Source organism: Apodemus sylvaticus, chromosome 8 (genome assembly GCF_947179515.1).
Source record: "Apodemus sylvaticus chromosome 8, mApoSyl1.1, whole genome shotgun sequence".
NCBI classification, from domain to species: domain Eukaryota; kingdom Metazoa; phylum Chordata; class Mammalia; order Rodentia; family Muridae; genus Apodemus; species Apodemus sylvaticus.
The window spans coordinates 49336590-49358039 of record NC_067479.1 but is presented as its reverse complement, the minus strand read 5'-3'; the positions used below and the strand labels follow the sequence as shown (position 1 = coordinate 49358039).

The following is a 21450-nucleotide window of genomic DNA, read 5'->3' as shown; positions in this document are numbered from 1 at the left end:
GTCCACCCGCGCTTTGTGTAGATTGCTTCCTTGCCCCAGCCCTGTGTGTGTTTTTGATGGTGCTGGTATTTGCCTCGTGACATTTCATTAGGATCAAATGAGAAGAAGCATCTCAAGAGTTGATCCTTACGCCTGGCACACGCTAAGCCTGATAATCTGTATCACCCTGTTTAATCAGGAAGGAAATACAGGGATTTGTTCTAGGAACATATCTCTGGGTGAGGAGTCTCCTGACTAATTATTTGTTTTCTTTTATAATTCTTTCTGTAGTTTCTACATTTTCTACAGTAATCAAACCTTCAGCAAAGTTGTTTTTTGTTTGTTTTTTTTTTTTTTTTAGAAAGAGTTGATAGTTGATGTGAAATGTTTCTAGCTGAAACACAGAGAATGGTAAAATCAAAGATGGTGGAGCTGGACTCCGTTTCTTAATACTGACACTAAATGATAGCACTCACAGGCACTAGTTAAGGGGAACCTAGTCATAGAGTGTATCGTTTTCCGTAAGTGTTCCGTCTCGCTGTATAATTTTCTTGACTCCCCCATTTTACCCCTCGGTGCTTATTTCCTTCCATTTGGTTGGGCGCCTCTTTCTTTCCCAGGATCCTTTCAATCTTTACTCATCATTCTTGCTGGCCAAGGTCATCTCTGTCCTTCAGCTGCGGTACCCCTTCTGGAAGGGAGCCTCGGAATGAGGCCCCTTCAGACTCTCCCATCCCCTCAAAGTCTTTGCCTCAAATATTCAAAGGCAGGGCTTCTTTTCCTGGCCCGGGCCCTTCTGCTTCCACTGTGCTCCGCCTCCAGTTGAGCTGAAAGAACATCCTCTCCTGGGAGAAATCCATCCCGTCAGGCGATGGTACTTGAATGTTTACATGAAGCAGCCAGGCTGAACCGTGTCTGGACTCGCCACAGTCGGAATCGGACATGACTTCCAAACGGCCCCATCTTCATTTTCAATTAGTGCACTCGGGAGTTGCTTTGGAGCTGGTCTTTTGCTCTAGTCTCACCCCTTCTCAAAGTTTCCATAGCTTTGCACACGTCTGAATGTGGTACCTGATAGTGCAGGGTGCTGGGAAATAAACAGAGGCACAGAGCTGATCTTATCTCTATCAGGAAATGCATGTCCTAAGTCCCTCAAAACTGAAGGTGGGTAACAGCTCTCCAGCACACCGTGCTCCCTACCTCCAGCCTTAGCCAGATGATTCCTTTGGAACAGGTTCCTTACAGGTAATAGGCTACCAGACCAGTGTTTACACTTTTCCATTCTTGACATGTTGAGATGGTGTCTTCCCATTTCCTCAAAGTGCCTTCTTTGCCTGGGGATGTGGATATACTTAAAAGCATTGAATATTCATTTCTCTTGGTTGCCTTTCTTGCTTTGTCTTTCTGTGTTACTGTTGGGACTTATGTTCAACAGAATATTTATTTATTTATTTAGCTTCGTTTCATGGCTCATCCTGGGGCTGCTTCCATTTTAAAAGGCCGTTTCCTTTGGGGAAGAGCTGCACTGAACTTGCATTTGCACAAATGCAGGTGTCGAGGGAGAGGCTGGTCCCTAACATATATATACACCGAACGAGATAAAGATCGTGTGTCTGGTGTATTGTGCGTCACAGCATCTTGATTTTCTTTGTGTTACCGCCTCAGTCACTGGGACCAGAACAACACCTAACTAGATGTTGCCCTTTTGTGAGAGAACCCAAGGAAACAAGCCACAGACATGTTTATGAGGCATGCAGACACATCCTCGGCGGCTGTCAGTTCAGCAGAACAAATTAATTAGTTGAAATTATCTTTCTTGGTACCGAAGAAAAATCGGACTCTCTTTGGAATACACTATGCTGATGATCAGAAAATAATCCTGACGGCAGCGGTACCAGCCCCCCTCCCCCTTCCGCCATCTGGAGCTAGGTTCTTGCACAGCCATGGCTCTGGCCCATCAGCTCCCTGTTCCTGCTTCCCAACAGGTCCTCCCTCTCCCCATCTTTGTCTCTGCAAGAAGATAGATATGTCACCATCCCTCCTGCTTCCTTCCTTCTCCCCTTCAGTGCTAAGCTTCCTAATATACTCATTTCCTGTTTTCTTACCTCTGAAAGTTAAAAAACTGTACCTATTAGAATATGTGTTTACTTATTTGCTTATTTTAATTAAAGCATCTTTAAACAAAGAGAAAAATTAAGAAAGCACAGGTAGCCTTTGCATGAATTATAAATTACCATCATTGGTATAAGGAAGTAATATGTGCATAAATAGATCATAAAAGCCAAGGTGCGTCAGATGATAAAACTTTCTTTATCTATGATCCAAGTTCTCTACCAATGGCAATGAACATTTTCTTGAATTTTTCTACAAGATATTTTAAATATGATATATGCAAACATTTAAAAGTTGAAAATGAGGGTGGTAGAGAGATGGCTCAGTCATTTAGAGCTCTTGTCTCCTCTTGCAGAGGATGTAGGTTCAATTCCCACCACTCACATGGTAGCTCACAGCTATCTATAACTCCAGTTCCAAGGATGCTAACACATGTTTCTGACCACCACAGGTACCAGATACACATATGGTATATTAAGAAATCAGAGGTAGCCTTTTGCATGAGTTAAAAAAATATATATATACACATATACCATGTGCATTTTGCATATATATGCATGAAAAATGGTCATGCAAATAAAATGTAAAAATCTAAATATTAAAATGGTTATTTGTATATAGCTTCTATTTTTAGGTATGGATATTTAGAAAGTTGCTCTAGGCTTCCATTTTTATTTTTTCATGTGTTTTATATATGTATGGGTTATATGTACATGTATATGAATGAATGAATATGTAGTATATATGCCTATGTTCATAGACATTCATATGTGTATAGACACATGCATACATGCGTGCAGTGTGTGCATATGTATATGTTCATGTGGCAGGGGGCAGAGATTACTGGTAAGCGTCTTCCCTGATCACTTTAATACTTTAATTACTTGAGGTAGGATCTCTCACTGAACTCAGGAGCCTCCACTGCCCTGGGCCTTTAGATGCTGGGATTACAGGTGGGTTACTGTGTCCACCCAGCTCTTATGTGAGTTCTCATGCATCTGTGGTAAGGGCTTTATTCATCCCAGTCTCTGCTCTGGCTTATTATCGATTATTGCATCTTACAGCCCTTCCCCCTCCCAAGCTGTATCTTATTCTCTGAAACTGTTCCATAGATTTCCGTTAGGTGGACGATCCACCTTATTTATTGCTTCTCACTGAGAGACATTAAGATTTGCTTCTTAACATTCACAGTTTTGGACACAGCTGGAAACATCTGTATCCACATCCTATTCATCCTCAAACCCTTCTACAGAGGGCAGGGGCATTTTATTTCTTGGTGATTGCTGCTATATTGTGCTCCAAAAAATGAAATTTTGGTCTACCAAAGTGAATGTGCCCCATGCTCTGTCAGACTTTTCTGGGTTTTGTAAATCTGGTAGAAACATTTTATCTCAGGTTTTTGATTCATGTTTCTCTGGGTGAAGATGAGAGCAGCCTTGAGCTGACAGCCCTGGCTTCTTCTGTACACCCTCTATTCTTGGCGATGGCCTTCGCTGTGTGGCGTTCCCTTTTCCTTGTTGGTTGATACAGCTCTTCAGTCATTTTCTCAGGCCATGTGTAGAAGGGTTTAAGAACTCGAGTGGGCTATATCTTCATAGAATGAGAGTGGGCTATATGAAGAAGAACGAGAGTGGGCTGTACGAGGAGGAGGGTGGGAATCAGTGTGAGGCTAGTAATACAGACATAAATTTCATTCCATAATAGGAAATAAAGTGAATATAAGAAAGTTTCATGAGTACAATATGAATGGTTATCGTGGAGATAATTTAAACAGTAACAGGGACACAAGAGGAGTTGAAATGGGTACAGAGTCAAAGGAAGGGGCAACAGCCAGTGACTTTAGAGTAAGCCTGGGGGGAGTGCTAGTAAATGCTTCCCATGTGTTGACTTATTCTTTGAAACAGGTCTTAATAGGTAGCCTAGGCTAACCTCAAACTTAGTCTCAGGCCACAACCTTCCGAGGGCTAAGGGCACAGTCCTGTGCCACTATGCCTCGCTAATTGATAACATGTTAAAACTGTGTGTGTGTGTGTGTGTGTTTGTGTGTGTGTATTAAAGTCATAAAGTAGAAGGGGAAGGATGATGTTCAGGGCCGGAACACGTATACAGCATATCCATGGCCCTGGCTTTGGTCCCCAGGAGAAAAATGCGATTAAAAGAAATAGAGACTTTATGTCATTGTGGAACAGTGACAACTCCAGCACTAGACTTGACATCCAGGCTCTTGGGAAGTGTTGAATGGGTGAATAGTATGCATAATTTTGTAAAAAAAAAACAAATCTCTCTTTTCACTTACTAGCATTGTGTTAAGTCTGAGGATGAACCAATGTTCTATAGAGTCTGGAAAGCAATAGATTTAGACTATAATATATAAGAAACAAGTGTTTTGGTTTTTTTTTTTGAGATGACTTTCAAATGAAGTTTAAAGGAAAAAGTCAGTATGAATTTTCAGTTTAGCTTTTCACCAGGAAATGTGGTGGTTCTAAAACACCAGCCACGAGCATGATCATTCATTGGGATGCACTTATCAGGACAGACAGTGTAATACTTACGAGAAAAATCTCTGTAGCTCAAGGGCTGGCTTATCCCTGGGCCTAGCGCTTTTCTTTCTTCTTCTCTTGTCTGTCTTTGAGAATAAAATTAAAACTTGCTCTACCTGAAGGTAGATGACAGGGATTCAGGAAATCCTGGCATTTGGCTCTCCCTGTGGTATAAGCCAATAATGGAGTGTCTGTGTCTGCAATAACTTAGTCCTTCCAAGAAGACAATCAAATATTAGAAACTAGAGACTCACAGTTATGTGTTGTAGTTGAAACCAAGAATACCTAGAGAACCTAAAGTTCTTGAAGCAAGAGAAATAACTTTAAAGAAAAAATAGATGTAACTGCTCAATATTAGGGGAGAACTTATTCCCTGGCAAAGGCTGAGAACTCTTTACCAACAGAATTACATTGCAAAATTGAGTTCAATATTTACTTTTAAGTTGCAATGGTTTTTTACTAGGAAAGAAAGGTTACAAAAATACTAAGAAATGGCATTATGTGATGTTCTTAACGAAACGAATTTGATTTGTTTTTCTTTGTAAGACACAGATGAGTTTGAGTCACATTGTGTTTTCTTCTCTGCATTTTGTACACCTTGGTCTAATTTCTTGACCATGCCCATTGGCTTTTTAATCTGACAATTTTACACTCAAGGAGCTATTCTGTTAGACTAAGCTGCAATTATTTTTGCTACCTGCTTATTGAGGGAAAATAATTTCATGTCCAAATAGATTTAAATAGAAGTTTCAAAAGTGAAATGTTGCACCAGCTGAGGTTAAATGTGTAATTGATTTGGGTGCCTTCTGTACAACCGTGTTAATTGAAAACCATATCTTAAAACTTTTATTGTTCCTAGAATAAATTACTGGAAACTAAAGGACAGCACCAGGAGGAAGAAAGAGCCCAAATCCATCAAGCCGAGCACTGGAGGTATAACTAGCCAATAAAATGAGCATCCTTGGTAAAATCAATTACTTATAAAGTTGCGCGGCATTTTGGGAAAACATTAGAGCAACATTAAATAATGTTCTGGACTCCAAATCACCCCTAAATCTTTGTTACTGCAGTACAGTGTATGTGATATGCCAACTGCAGCATATCCATACATATATTCTCTTGTATACGTACATATGTGCATGCATACAGAATATCCAGACCTCCTGGATTAAGGGCATTCAGGCTCACATGAGAAGGCTAAATCATGGGGTTGGAGAGATGGATCACTGGCTAAGAGCACTTCCTAAAGTTGAATTCTCATTGCCCATATCCAGCCACTTGCAGTTTCCTGTAACACCTGTTCAGGACACTTTGACCCCTCCCTGGCTTCCATGGGTACCCGTACTTGTGTGCACATGCATGCACTGGCATAAAGAAAGAAGGTGGAACTATACTTTCTGTTTATTTACATTGCGATTTTTGTCCCCTTTCCTCTGAGGCTGTATGTTACTGTTTGAAAGTGACTTCGGAGTTAGTGGATTGACATAGACAGTTCGACCCTAGTGTTTGGGCACAAACACTTGGGGAAAAAACTCATTAAAGGTATTTTACATTGACTAATACATTAGGATGGAGGAAAAACTCAAGATAGAAGCAGTAATTTTAATAGATTGAATACTCTTTATTTTCTAGATTATATAATTACAATGTTTTCCCCTTCCCTTCCCTCCCTCCAGACTCTTCCCCATTCTCCTTGTTCTCTCTGAAATCCCTGCTCTCTTTTTCAGTAATTGTTATTATAGAAATGTACTTACATATGTGTATGTGTATAACATATATAATAAAGGATATATATGTGTGTATGTGTATGTACACGCGCACACACACACACACACACACACACACACACACATCCTCCTAAATAGAACTTGCCTAATTGTATAACTTTACTTGTCCTAGTTGTATAATGTTACTTGTATGTATATTTTTCTGGCTCACCATGAGGTATTAGATAACCATTTGGCACACTCCTCCCTGGGAAGACTGTTAATCCCACTCCTATTACTCCTCGGTTTCTTGTAGTTCTTTGTGTAGGGACAAGTCCACTTGGACTTCTCTCTGTGCTCTTTGGCTTACCTATTGGAATCGTCCTTAGTCAGCTCATGTTTGGACAGTCCTGTGATGAGACTTTATGGGTGTAGCTTCTGACACTGGTAACCTACACAATCTCACAGCAAACACATTGCTAATAACACTATATAGACTCTCTCTATTATGAAAGGTTCTTCCCAGGAGGCACCTGGGTGGAGTATCTTCTAAGATGCAGATGTAAGGGCTTTCATGATTTAAGGAAGCATATTATTTTTGTAAGTGGGATGACTTATGTATCCAACTTCCCCCATCACTGAAGTGTGGGTTTTGTTTAATTTTCTTTGCTTATTTACATGTTTAAAGGTATTTTTCCTACATGTTTATCTGTGCATCTTGTACATGCTCAGTACCAGAAGAGAGTAGTTGAATCCCCTGGGATTGGAGTGCCTTATAAGGCACCATGTGGGTGCTAGAATGCAAACCTGGGTCCTCTGAAGAAATACCCAGGGTTCTGACTGCTGTGCCATCTCTCCAGCCCCACTGAAGTATATTTTTGAAATGTAATGATTCCACTTGGTAATTGGGAGACTTTGAAGGATGTGCAGTGGATGTCCCAGTTTTGAGGATTTGCTAACTGCTGGTGGGTGCTGGTGGGTGCTGTTTATCCTCTGAGTAGCCTATGCTGCTGCTATTGTTCTCACAAAGTGCTTTTAAAATGGTAAATGTGAGTTTACATGTTTTACTCTGATTCAGGAGAACATGAAAACCTTACGACATTGGTGAGATCAATTGTTAGAGAAGCTGAACCTCATTGTCCCTACTTCTAAACCAGGCCATGAATTAATTATCCAGCTACTTTTATTGGTTTTGCTCACTTTCTCTTTAAAAAAAACTTTTGGTTAGAAAAGTACTAATATTGTTTTTATAGATACAGTGGTTACTACTTATAGCCAATTATTTTCTATATTAATTATATTAAAAAGCCTTAAGCATCTTAGAGATAGCAATGTACCACATTAATAATCCCATTGCTAATAAATTAACTTTGGATGGGTGCCAACTAAATGTGTGGTTAGAGGTGGAAAGGGCTGCTTTATTTGTCACAGGAATCTTGGCCATCATTCTTTAAATTTGTTGTTTATACCTGGAAATACATAAGTATTGGTGGGACTGTTTATTTTCTCTCTTATTGATTTTGGTGACACACAGATCCAAATTAAACCCACCAGGAAATCTCTCTGGATAATAAACTCCGGTAATCAACATTGAAACAACTAATCAAGTCTTTAGACACACATATTTTATGTTCTTGATCAATTTTTGAAAAGAGCTTGCATTTGTATTGCCTTTAAAGTTTATAGAGTCTGTCCCCATGGTATCCTGAGATACACATCCAATAGCCTCTTAATGAACAGAAATAATGGCATCTCTTCTAGGAGCACAGTACCAGCTCTGTAGTATGTGCACAGGGTACATCAGTTAGACATACCCTGTGGGCATAAGTTTACTAGAGTTCAAAAGGCAGCAAGCTTTCTCCTGGTTGGAGATTACTCACAAGAGCACTCAATCCTGAATTTATGATAGAAAACTTGTGGGATCCAGTGCAAACTTTTCAGCGAGTCCCGCAATTAGTCCTTGTACATGCACACGCACCTGCCCTGGCCCCTGCCCCTGCCCCTGCATAACCATTTGAACAAAAGAAATACTTAAGAGTCCCATAGAAAGGTGGTTCAAAGGCTTGGATGAATCTGGACTGTAAGGTGAATGACAACATAAGCCCTATTGATTTATGGAAAATCAAACCATCTCTAAGTAATAGTTCTTAATCCAAATTAACCCTCAGGGAAGAAAAAACCCAGAGCAGAAAACCCACATAGCTTCAGACCAGTCCAAAACAATGTACCAGGAACCAATTCCCCCCTATTTGGAGTCATGTTAGAGTTGGAGAGAAGCCAGCCGGGCACTGCCTTTGTCTTTGCTTGGCCCATTTTGCAGTGGACAAGCCAGCTGAGGATCTTCCTAAAGCACCCCCAAGAGCTCAGTCTCATTTCTTCTTAGCTGAGATTGTGAGCAAACCTGTTTGTTACCTTGCCTTATGAAAAGCCAGGCAGAGCTGCTGGCACTGGGCTGTGTGTATTTTGTACACCGTGTCCATGGGCTCTTCATGGCCCAGCTTCTGTCTGCAGCACTGGATACAGGGAACATGTGCCTAGAAGCCTCATTCACTCAATGAGTACCTTAGCAGGTCACAGTCTCACTCTGCTAAGACACACTTCCTCTAACAAGGTCACTGTCCTAAGCAGTGGCGTGAACCAGCCCCTGCCACATGCAAATCACAGTCTGCAAGACAGAAACCTAAGTCAACAATGACACTGTGAGACTTTTCAAAATTGTGGTGAATACCACGAGGTTGATATCAGAGAGTGGGTACCTGCAGGCATAGGTGACCAAAGGCCTCACACACACACCTCAGTGCCAAGTGCTCTGTGTGGAGAATCAGGCACAGGGGACTCAGAGGTAGAGACACTACTTGAACAGCCCCGGGTTGTCAGCAAGACGGCAAGTGCAAAGGCTCTGTTGTGGAAATGAGGGTGGATTTTGAATGTCCCAAATGTATCTCTGTCACTGTCCTATGGCTGTGAAGAGACACCATGACCATGACAACTTTTATAACGGAAAACATTTAATTCAGACTGGCTTACACTTTCAGAGGTTCAGTCCATTATCATCATGGCGGGAAGCAGGATGTCTGTGGAGAAGTATTTGAGAGCTATGGCCTGGTCTGAAGGTAGAGAGGGAGACGCTGGGCTTGGCATGGGCTTTTAAACCCTCAAAGCACACCCTGAGTCACACTCTTCCTCCAACAAGGTCACACTTCTTAATCCTTTCAAATAGTGCCACTCTCTGGTGACTGAGCATTGACATCTATGAGCCTATGGGGACCATTCTTAGTTAAACCACCACTGCAGGCAAGATGACTTTTCTAACTCAGGAGACTGGGTTGTGGTGTGAAGAATGAATGACAGGGTAGGGCTGTGGGTGGAGGCAGTAACCCAGGGAAGTGGTACTGATGGAGCCGGAATGGTGGCTAGAGGCATGAGTGGTTGATCAGTAAGATCATTAAGACATCTAGTGGCTTGTATGCAATGGGAGGGCTCTGGGGAACAGAGAAAGGTCTTTCTTATGACTGACCAAAAGTCCAGATAGATAAAGGGGTTGGGGAGGTGGTTCAGCCCTAAAGTGCTTGCTGTGCAATCATAAAAACTTAGGTTTGGATTCTCAGTACCTGTGTAAAATGCTACATCTTTAGCCCCAGTGATTTTGTATGAAGGGGACAGAGACAGATGGACCACAGGGACCTGCTGGCTAGCCAGTCTGGCCAAAATGATCAGACCAAAGTTTCGTGAGAGACACTGTCCTAAAAATTAGTAGAGAAATTGAGGCAAGCACCCAGTGCTGACCTCTGGCTTCCACATATATATGTGCATACAAGCATGCACATATACACTCACACACACATACACTCACACACACATTCACATACATACTCACACTCACATGCACACATATGCATACATACAACCCCCCACATTCACACCCACACACTCTCTCTCACATGCACCCACACACACATTCACACATACACACTCACACACACTCATACACCCACACACACATTCACATACATACTCACACTCACATGCACACATACACACTCATACCCCCATCTCCACACACATTCACACCCCCACACAAACGCTCTCTTCTCACATGCACCCCACACACACATTCACACACACACACACTCACACACTCTCATACACATTCACACACACATTTACACACACTCACACACATGCACATATACACACACTCACATAGACATGCACACATACACACACACTCACACACTCACATGTGATAAAAGCAGCCCCACTGTGTCCTCAGTCCAGAGTGCCCCTGATATGCTCACCAGGCAGTTCCCACTGCTTAGCATCCAAGGCTGAAATTTACTAAGATTCTTCTCAGCAGGCAGGCAGGAGAGATGGAGAGCCGAGACTCAGACATGGAATCCCACAGTGAGCAGGCTGTGGCATTTGCATAGGTTTCTAGGCTGAGAACATGAAGCTGAGATGCAGCCGCTGCTTAGGGGGAACTGACTTGTAGAGAAGCAGCTCCTCAGTACTCAAGATACAGTTGATATCTTGGCTAGCACTGAGTGAGCACAGACAACCTATATGACCGGGCCACCCAGGCATTGCTTTCTTGATAGTCCCCTGTCTCAGGTGTGACTTGTGACTGTTCACCACGACCCAATTCTGCTAGCCATGACTGAAAATGAGGCTAATGTGCTCAGTCCCCACATTTCCCTTCTGCCTACAGGGTGTGCTGAAAAGCTGCTTATGCTGGGCATTATTTCTGCCCCAAGAACATTCTAGTCTTCTATGTCACTCATTGCTATTTATCCGGCTCCTGAGTCCCCATCCCTAATCAGCCTTACAGAGCTGACTTAGAGGATGGTTTTGAAATGCTATTAAGACAGCTATTTAGAAAAATGATTAATCCAGGTAGCTACCTGTAGAAATAGTCACCCCATCAGATCTGTGAGTCTATTTATGGCTTTAACAAACTGAACTGAAAATACTCAGAAAAACATATAGATGCTGTGTCTATAGCTAATGTGCTGTGGCAATTTTCCTGCATCATTCCTTAAAGACTACAGTGCATTAAGTGCTTTTACTCTTTAGGTAGCACTGACACCGTATTAAATATTATAAGTAATCCGCAGACCGTTTAAAGCATACAGGAAGATCTGTGAAGTGTGGTAGTGCTTTGTCATTTTACAGAAGAGACGTGAGCATCAGTGTCCTTTGGTACCCACAGGCAGCCCTAAAATCAACCACTCATAGACACTGAGCGAGAACTTGTTAGAGCATCACTGAGCTGGCAGCCCTTTTCCTGACCTCTGTGAAAATAATTGTCTTATTAATTCAGATTTAATTTTTGAACTTGGTGGCTGCAAGCATGACAGAACATCAGAGAAAGGTGTACTTATTCTGTCTTTTGAAACTTGAACTTCCCTTCTCTCCCTGCAGCCTGCTCTTCTTCAGTCTGTCCTCCTGCCGTGTGATTCTCTTGCCACAGCCCTGCGAGAGCTTTCCACTTCCACGACCCCGTTTAGCTATCTCTGGTTCTTCCATCTCTGTCTTCCATCTTTAGCTTCTGTCTCCTGCCTCCAGTGACCAGAGCACTTGCTAAGATGACGGACACGTTAGCAAGTGAAACACTCATGGTGAGAACTGATGCCCTTTTGGCTAGAGCCACACCTGCACCAGCCTCAGTGAGGGACTGTCACCAGAGCCCAAATGTCACTAGACCACTTTCTATAGATCTCCTCTAAGCTGGAGGGAAGATGTATTCCCCACACCAGTTTGTACAGCATATTTGGTTCTCAAAAAAAAAAAAAAATCTTTTAGCCCTGCAGCACGCTTGCTACTTATGCACATTTTTTTCCATTGTTCCAAAGGGTAAATAATGCTTTTCTGGACCGACTCCAAGGCAAAAGTCAACCAGGTGGCCTCGAGCAGTCTGGAGGCTGCTGGAATATGAATAGTACCGACAGCTGGGTGAGTTTTTTCTTTTCTCTTAAAAAAACAAAAAACTATCTTTCCAAGTCAAAACACAAAGATAAGTGTGCATTTAAAAGTATATTGTGAATTACCCCCATATCATCACCACCACCATCACCACCATCATCATCATCAACCTCATTCTCATTCTCATTCTTATGTGCTGGGATGGGCAGCCAAAGTAATTAATATAAATTCAACAGGGAAGAGAGAGTGGAGGGAAGGAGGAGGGAAGAAATGGAGAGAGGAGGAAAGAGAAGAGGGGGAGGGGTATTTCAGTTTGGACCAATTTAAAAAAAAAAAAAGACATCTGCCTTTTGTTCTTAGCCTGTGCCTGACCTAGAAAGCTTTTGATCACAGTTTGCTCAGACCCAAAACAAAATTGAATGAACATTTTCCCCCCAGGGAAATTTGAAGTGACGTGGGGCTAGGAAAACACTAAGCATTCTTCCCTAGGAATGGGTCCTCCTTGTGAAACCAGCACATCAAAGAAACTAGGATTAACTTTTCACTACAATATAATTTTAAAAAATATTCTATAAGCAAAAGTACTTTTGGAAGATGAAATGCCCTTACATATTTCTTTGGGAAGAAAAACCCTTGCAACTCTGCATATTTAATGTGTTTTTGTGTGCAATGCATTTTTGAACCAACAACCAAACCTCAAAATGTGTGTGGCTACAGAATGTGCAGAGTCAGAATTAATCACAGTGTGCTTTGTAGTTTAATTAAATCCTGTGTATTTGTGTGTGTGTGTGTGTGTACATATATGCATGTATATTTGGAGTGAGGAGATCCAATAGATATTTTTGAATCATCAAAATCCAACAAAATAATCAAGTGCTGGGCCAGTGAGGTGGCTCAGAGGATAAAGGTATTTGTCATCAACCCTGACAATCTGAGTTTGACCCCTGGGGCCCACATGGGAGAAGGAAAGAGTGTTCTCCTTACAAGCCATCAGGGATCTCTACATGCACCCCGTGGTGTGCTCTACCTCCAAATAAATAAATATAATAATAAAACACGAACACAGAAAATCAAGTGCCTTTTAATCTGGAAATTGCAAAATAAATAACTTACTAAGTAATGGAAGAGCAGAAGCTCATTGTGGATAAATCAACATATTAGCAATCTTCTAGGCATGACTGCCCAGAAGGCAGCTAGAAGTTAAACTTGATAGATATTATTAAAACATACATGTTGAAGATAATTGACCATACACACATTTGTAAAGAACGTATCTTGGATGTGTCTACTTGATCTGCAATGTGTATTGGTTCGCTCTGCTATGACATTCAGGATCTGGACAACATGCAAGACAGTGGATGCTTTAACACTTAGCATTGCATTGTGTGAGTTCATACACAAGGCCCCAATTCATTCATGAGACTGTGTGAGTAGGAGTCATAGGAAAACATACATGGAAATCAAAATTTGTTCAGGACTAGATTCACTGTTGACTTTCCATTTCTCCACTACTTAACAGCTTCTAACATCTAGGAAGCTCCTGGGAAAGTATCCAGGATCCATGGGAAGACAGGGAACCATGTGAGCGCATATCAGATGGGACTGAGCTAAGGGACTGATTCTTAGCATGCCAGCTCCCCGGTGACTATTGGTGAGCCCTGGAGAGTGAGCTACAAACTGTTTCTGAGACTCAAAAGATGAAAGAGAAGATCACCATATTCTTATGACATCTTGACCCGTCCAGCAGGTCCAGTTATTCAGGGTTCTGAAGAGGTGCTACCTGAGGGTCAAAAAGGGGGGAGAGAAAAAGGAGACCAGGCAGGGTTCAATTGTCGAGGTCTCATTTAATTTTCCAGGGTTCACAGGTTTTAAGGCTTTCAGGGGAAGAGCTTGCCTCAAGGCAAGAACAAAGAAGAGAGGGGCAAAGGCATTCTTGGCAGTTTCAGCAGGAAGAGATAAGGGTCACCTGGTGGAGACATCTGAAGTTTGTGCAGGCTGGAACATCCCGCGGTTTATCTCAGAACTTCCCTTTAACCAGCAGTTCGTGGGGAGAGGCTCTTCTTTGTTTTACTCAGGACCTTTGCCCTGCCAGCCCTCCAGGCTGTTGGTGAGGGTCCATTAAGGCTTTCCACAACATCTGGTACATTTTTATAGGACAGGCACATCAAAACTCAAGGTTGTTCTTGACTCCTCTCATTTGAAAGAACCAGTGGTGAGGACTTCCTCAGACTCCTGCCCTGATCCCTCCTACAGGCATCTGCCTCACTGAATTATGGGCCATTCCCTCTTTCACCCAGTGGGACACTTTGTTCTACTAATACCCTTCTCTCCTGAATTACCAAACAGACCATCAAAAGTAGAAAATTCCACCAGTGTAACATGAACCAACATGAAGCCTATTGATAATTTGCTGTCTCTGTTTCTTCATTTTTGAAAGGCTATCTCTTCATAGCTCAGGGTAGGGTGGAGTTTTCAAACATCCTGTGTTGTCTTAGTGCTTAGGATTATAGGTATACACCATCTTGTCTGCCTCTATTTTTTCTATAAGCCCATCCTACCTGTAGGGTTATTTTTGTTTGTTTGTTTGTTTGTTTGTTTGTTTGTTTTTTAAGATCTTTTCATTGACAATATCCACAGTGTGAACAATCCATGACTACTTTCCAATTTTTTTCACTATTTGAAATAGTTTCTTTGGAGGCTGCTAGGACACTTGACCACCCTGGGATTCCAGATACCTCAGTAGCCATTTCTTACCATTATCCTTTCCCAGATCTCTCTGTTCCACAGGGAAGTCACATTCCTGCCTTTATTTCATCCCTACCTTGGTGGCCTTGTACAGTCTGAAGAAATTAAGTACCTTCTATGTGCTTACTACATTTCTAGTCTCAACCTAATCCTTTTCCTCCAGATTTGCATGTCTAGTTGTGTCTCCTAGGATATATAATGGGCATTTCAACCTCCATGTCTACAACTGTCTTAGTCAGGGTTTCTATTCCTGCTCAAAATATCATGATCAAGAAGCAAGTTGGGTAGGAAAGGGTTTATTCCACCTACATTTCCACATTGCTGTTCATCACCAAAGAAAGTCAGGACAGGAACTCACACAGGGCAGGAACTTGGGAAATAGGAGCTGATGCAGAAGCCATGGAGGGATGTTTCTTACTGGCTTGCTTCCCCTAGTCTGCTCAGCTTGCTTTCTTATAGAACACAGGACTGCCTGCACAGGGATGGCACCACCCACAATGGGTCCTCCCTTCTGATCACTAATTGAGAAAATGTCTTACAGCTGGATCTCATGGAAGCATTTCCTCAAGGGAGGCTCCTTTCTCCGTGATAACTCCAGCTTGTGTCAAGTTGACACAAAACCAGCCAGTACAACAACTTACCTTTAGCTATCAGGAGCTCAATCATCCCCAATACCTCCCCTGCAATCCTTCAATCTGCAGTCCTGACAATCATTACTTGCATTGTATTTTCTGTTTATAATCACATGTCTGGAATCTGTTCTCAGGAAGAGGGCAACAGAGGTTAGTTCTTGTCAATTTTCTCTTTAAAACGTGCCAAGGGCTCATAGAATTCCCACTTGGAGAAGAAACTAGGATCCTTTGCATGGCCTTACAGGGTGCTACTCAAGGTGGACCCTGTTTCACTTCTTGGCTTTTTCCTGTCATGGCTGGATCTGTCTCAGCATCCTGTGGCTGCTTCAGCTTAGGGCCTTTATCCATCTTCTCCCTTTATACTCTCCTTTCAAGCAGCTGTGTGATTTATTTTCCTCCAAGAGCTTTCCTGAATTTCACATCTGAATGAATAGGATTCCCTTGGCTCTCCTAGTTTAGCCCCTCCCACAGCCCACTTTGTTTGCCCACCACACTCTTCCTGTTCTCCGAAGCTTTTCTCACACATCTACGGCTACATTTGACTGACTACTTTCAAACCCTTCTGAGCACAGGTTGGGTCTCTTGGATTTGCTTTGTTTGCTGCTATACCCCAAACAAGAAACCATGTCTAGAACCTCCTGTACACAGAAGAGAGCAAGTCGTTGAGATTTTTACATTATGAGCACAACAAAAGATTTCAGCGAACACTTTGATATCGAAAAATGAATAGTTATTGAATTTAAAATAGCTGTGTAGGAAGCATTTGCCAAAATAAGAATGAGGCTTGGAATAATGAGCAGAACTAAGATACAATTAAAGTCAGCTAAGGGGCTGCAGAGACAGCTCAGTTAAGACTACTGGCTGCATGATAATGATGGCCCAGTACCTATACAAAACAAAAAAAAAAACAAACAACAACAACAACCACAACTGGGCTTTCTCAAAGTATGCAAAGCATAAATGAGTGTGGAGTGCTCATTCCCAAATGGGACATCTCCATCTAAAGGTCAGGGGTGGAAAGACTGTAACAGTCAGAGGATCAGGAAGACTCTATGAAACAGTTTCTTCTGGACATGATTGGGATGTTACACCCATGAATTCCCAACATTGCGATTACCTACACAAGACCTGCATGAGACCATGCAGGCCAGCATTTCAGCACAGGTGGGTAAAGGGCATATGCGGTGCTAACTCTAGTTGAAGAGCTACAGAGAGATGGTGGCTTCTGAGGAACAGAAAGTCAGTTTTCCTCCAAGACCCTATGGTCATTCTAAGTACCTACAGGCAATATTAATTGAACTCTATAGTGTGTGTGTGTATGTGTGTGTGTGTGTGTGTGTGTGTGTGTAGCCATAATTACAGAGCAGAAAAACATGAATTTGAGAATGGTTGTGTTGGAGGATATAGGAAAGATTTGGAGAGGAAGTTAGTAGATATGATGAAAATACATTATAGTCATACATGCAATTATTAAAAAGATACAAAGGGACTTTCACTCATAAACATACATATTTTTAAAAAACCATATTTTATAGACCTTTAAAAATATAACCCCATTAAATTGTATTCATCCCAGAATTGCAAACCCAAAGTTTCAGTTTGCTGTTCTGTTTCTATGATAAATGCTATGACCAAAAACAACTTGGGAAGGAAATGGTTTATTTCATCTTATAGGTTATAGTCTATCAAGAAGGAATTTAAGGCAGGAACCAAAACAGAGATAATATACTGCTTCCTCTGATTTTCTTTTCTTAGACAGTCTAGGCCTATCTGCCTAGGGATGGTATTACCCACAGTAGACTGGGCCCCCTGATACCAATTAGCAATCAAGAAAATGTTCCACAACATGGCCACTGAAAGGAGACAATTTCTCATAGGAATCTCCTTCTTCCTAAGTATGTCAAAGTGAAAGCTGACTCTGACACAAAAACAAGCATAAAACAAGCTAAAAGAAAAAATCTATCAAAATAATATATCCATAAATTCTGTATGATCATTTATACAAATACAGAGAAAGCATTTAATAAACTCAAATGCCCATTTATAGTCAAAACTTTTTATTAGAAAAGAATAGAGTGCAAGTTTCTTTATTTAATAATAAAGTCAGAACTGCATAATAAAGATTCACCAAAACTTTCCCATTAAATTATATATAAGTATTGAAAAGGAAAACAAATCTATAATTTGTATAATATATGATAGTGACTATTTACATAATCCCAAAGAATATGTGAACTTATTCATATTAGAGTAAGGGCTCACCAATGTTGACTTATATAGAATCAATATATAAAACCTAAATTCATTTATATACATTTAGAGTAAAAAAAACAAACTAAAAATATCTGATTAAAAAATGTGAGAACTTTTCAGAGAATTGTAAAACATTTCAGAAAGACACCAGGGGTGGAGGGAATCAATAACTTGTGAGTTATAGCTTGTTAATTGACAGGAATGATTTCCCAATCCATGGATCAACTAATTGTGACCAAAGCAAATAGTCAAGGAGAGCTGAAGACAAAGACATTTGCACAAGAACTTAATTTAGGATGACTCACTGTTGCGGGCCAAGCATTTGTGGGATTTTGATGTAAGACAGAGAAGTGGTGAATGCATCCCAGGAAGGAGTGGCCTTTGTAGCAAATGCTCCTGGGAGCACTGAATACCTGTCTGAAACATCTTCTTGACACCATGTATGAAAATCAGCCCCAGGGAATCCAATCTTGTAAAGAGAAAAAAACTTTTTTAAATTTCAGAAGAAAATTAAAGATGTTATTTATGAAATTTATCTAGGGACGGATTTTATATGACCCAAAATACAAACCAAAAAGGAAAAACAGCCAGAGCTACATTAAAATTTAAAATATCGGTTTCTCAAGAGAAACCCAATCCGGAGTCAGAAGAGAGTGCCAGAAACTAGACTATTATAAATACTAAGCAGACTAAAGTTAGTATCTAGAGTGTATTACAAATGGGCATTTATATGGACATGAATGGGTGGCAACTGAGCTTCCTAAGGAATGTGGAGATTCTTCCTAAGGAGAGCTATACCCCAGAAATGGGCTGGGAGGAAACCTAGGGACCAATAGGAAGCCAAGGAGGGGGAGGGAATGAAGAAGGATGAAAATAGTAAATTTGATAAAATCTATGGAAAGAATAGTTCCTTGAAATGCCATGTAGATAGTTTTTTTTTTTTTTTTTAAAAAAAACACATTTGTATTTTGTAAAAATTCCGTACTGGTTTTCATGAGGTACCAAGTGTTGAACATGTTGGAAGTCACTGTAAATTTTATTTTCAGTTACAATGCAGCCCAGAATTTTTGGATGCTAACATATCTCTAACTGCTTTGTCTTCAAGGACAGACAGTTAAGGACTTGACATGACCCCTTGAGTTTCCTAGAGGGCTAATGAACCAACAATTGTTTGTATCTCAAGTTCACTTGAGTGGCCCAGTGTTATGCAAGGCCGATTCTTTAAACACAGAGGAGATAGGAACTCATCTGTCCATCTATCAACCCTAAGAACCCCTTAGAAGTCACCTTCCTGATGAATAACCCAGCGTGACCCCGCTTAATACATTTCCATTCCAATTCCTCTGCCTCACATTCTGCCCTTGTTGTGCTTGTGAAGGTGCCAACAGTCATGAACTCTAATATTCATGACCCACATTGACCTGATTCTAAGAGCACAGCCACTAAGATATCATTGGATAAGACATTACATTCTCAGTGAAAACCAGGCAGTGAATTAAATGTACTATGACTTAAAAATTAAACTCATTTCACTGGGACCTCAGCCATTCAAAAACAAAAAAGGTTACTTTACCCTGCCACACTGAGACAGTCTACAGGAATTTCATTTTGGATTGTACACATTCTGGGTTTAGTTTTGCTGTTGGTGCTAATTTATGTTTTCTTTTTATTTCAGGGTATATGAGAAATCGTCACTTCTATCTGGCCTTCATCAGCCGACCTTTGAAAACCCTCATGAGATGCATTTCCTTAATGCATTTCCATTTGGCATCTGTCTTAATTCCTTAATTTCAACTGCCCACCCACTCAACTGAGCTGTTGTGGGTGGCCAGTTTTTCTCTGTCATTAGTAATGTGTAGATTCTCAGAGACTGATTACTGACTCCTGTTTAACCTCTACTGCCAGAAAAATGTTACCTTATTTTTTCCTGATTTGCCCTGCCTTTTATTAAATAGATAAGTAGAGAAATGTTAGTAAAATGGTAAAGGGGATTACATGACATTCAGGGTAATAAGAGCTTGGATGCTGTAGGTTTGTGTCTCTAATTGACTAGGTTTTTTTTTTCTGTACTATTTCTTACAGCAGATTTAGGGATATTTTGGGGTCTTTTTAAATTCCTACCTTTTAAAATCTAGAATACAAATGTGACCAAAAGAAAATCTCTTATATGCTTTATGGACAAATTTATAAATAAATTCTGAACTACTTCTATATAAATGAGTCATTTTTAACATAATATTTTTATTAATAAATTGGGAATTTCACATAATGCATCCCAGTCATCCTTACTTCCCAGTCCTTGTAGGTCTGGCCCACTGTACTTGTGGCTTCCCTTCAAAAAAAAAAAAGACAAAGATCAATTTGTGTTGTCTATATAGTCACTGGAGCAAGGCCAAACGCCTGGTGACCAGCCCCTTAAAGAAAAGTGAGTCCTTTCCTATTCTGTCCCCATCAGAAGACTTCTATCTTGGAGAGCTACACCTCAGCATCCTTATCACAATTTTTAAGAATTCTCTTCGATGCCTTCCTGTCTAGTTTGTGTATATATTTGGTAGGTGAGGTTATCACAGAGACTTCTATGTCTCTCTTTCTCAACTGTGAGTCTATAGCCATCAATTCCACTGCAGAAGACACTTCCTTGCCTTTTACGGTCAGCGGGAACATGGATCATGGATTTCCACATGGTCTCTGGCATCAGCAGGCCAGCATGGTCTCTGGTAGCAATACCAGGCACGAGCCTGGTTCCTGGAGGTAGCCTGGCCCATGAACCTCAACATGGCTACAGGCAGCAGCACAGACCACTGACATTTGCATGGCTTATACTGGTAACAGCAGTACCATGGACCCTGATGACCTTAAGTGGCAGTATAGGTCATAAACATCAACATGGTGGCAGCTCAGGCCTCAGACATCAGTGTGCTTCAGCCTCTCTCCATAGCATAAGCACCATTCTGTTCTTCCACCCTTCCTACCCCTCCATCACAAATTTATTCATCCCAGTGGTGTTGGAAAGTGCAGCAGAAAATGTAGCCTTTTTTTCTTCTTCTGCCTATACAGCTCTACATACAAATACCCATTGCCATGAGTCATTGGTTCAGCTCAAGGCTGCTGATGTCTGAAGCACCATAAATACTAGACCATTGCTGAGACTTTTTTGATCACAGCCATGTTTCAGGTTTTCATCTTCAGTGACATTGACATGCTCCTGGGTCTGGCTCTGCAGCACCAGCTCCTCTTTGTGGTCCAGTTGCTTGTAGAGGGCGTATGTGTTGGGATGACCGACTGGAAGTGATGAGACTGAGCCTAGATGGCAGCCGAGTGGGTCAGGCAGCCCCAGCCAGTGGGCTCTTCCAGGCAGAATGGTCTATTATTTTTATTTTTAGCCGGGTATTTTTAATGCTAAGCTCTCAAAAGAGTCTGATTCTAACACTCATTTTTACAGTTTATATAGATCAATATAATGAGCAGTCACAACTGCATCTTCCTTTGGTCTTTATACATTTATTAGTATTGTTTCCTCATCTTCAAAGTGGAAACAATTGTTTATTGGAAAGCCAGTGC

At 41.1% G+C, this 21450-nt stretch overlaps 1 protein-coding gene across 4 annotated transcripts in view; it reads left to right on the top strand.

The window, feature by feature from the left end:
• The window catches only part of Epsti1 (epithelial stromal interaction 1), a 100871-nt gene extending 80713 nt beyond the window's left edge, over positions 1-20158 (top strand). For all 4 annotated transcript variants that reach the window (XM_052190895.1, XM_052190896.1, XM_052190897.1 and 1 more), the window contains 3 exons: positions 5491-5564; positions 12190-12289; positions 19565-20158. In XM_052190895.1, coding sequence (XP_052046855.1) covers positions 5491-5564; positions 12190-12289; positions 19565-19573 — 183 coding nt within the window. In that variant the 3' untranslated portion in view covers positions 19574-20158. The remainder of the gene's footprint in view (positions 1-5490; positions 5565-12189; positions 12290-19564) is intronic.
• Positions 20159-21450: the final 1292 nt, after the last annotated feature.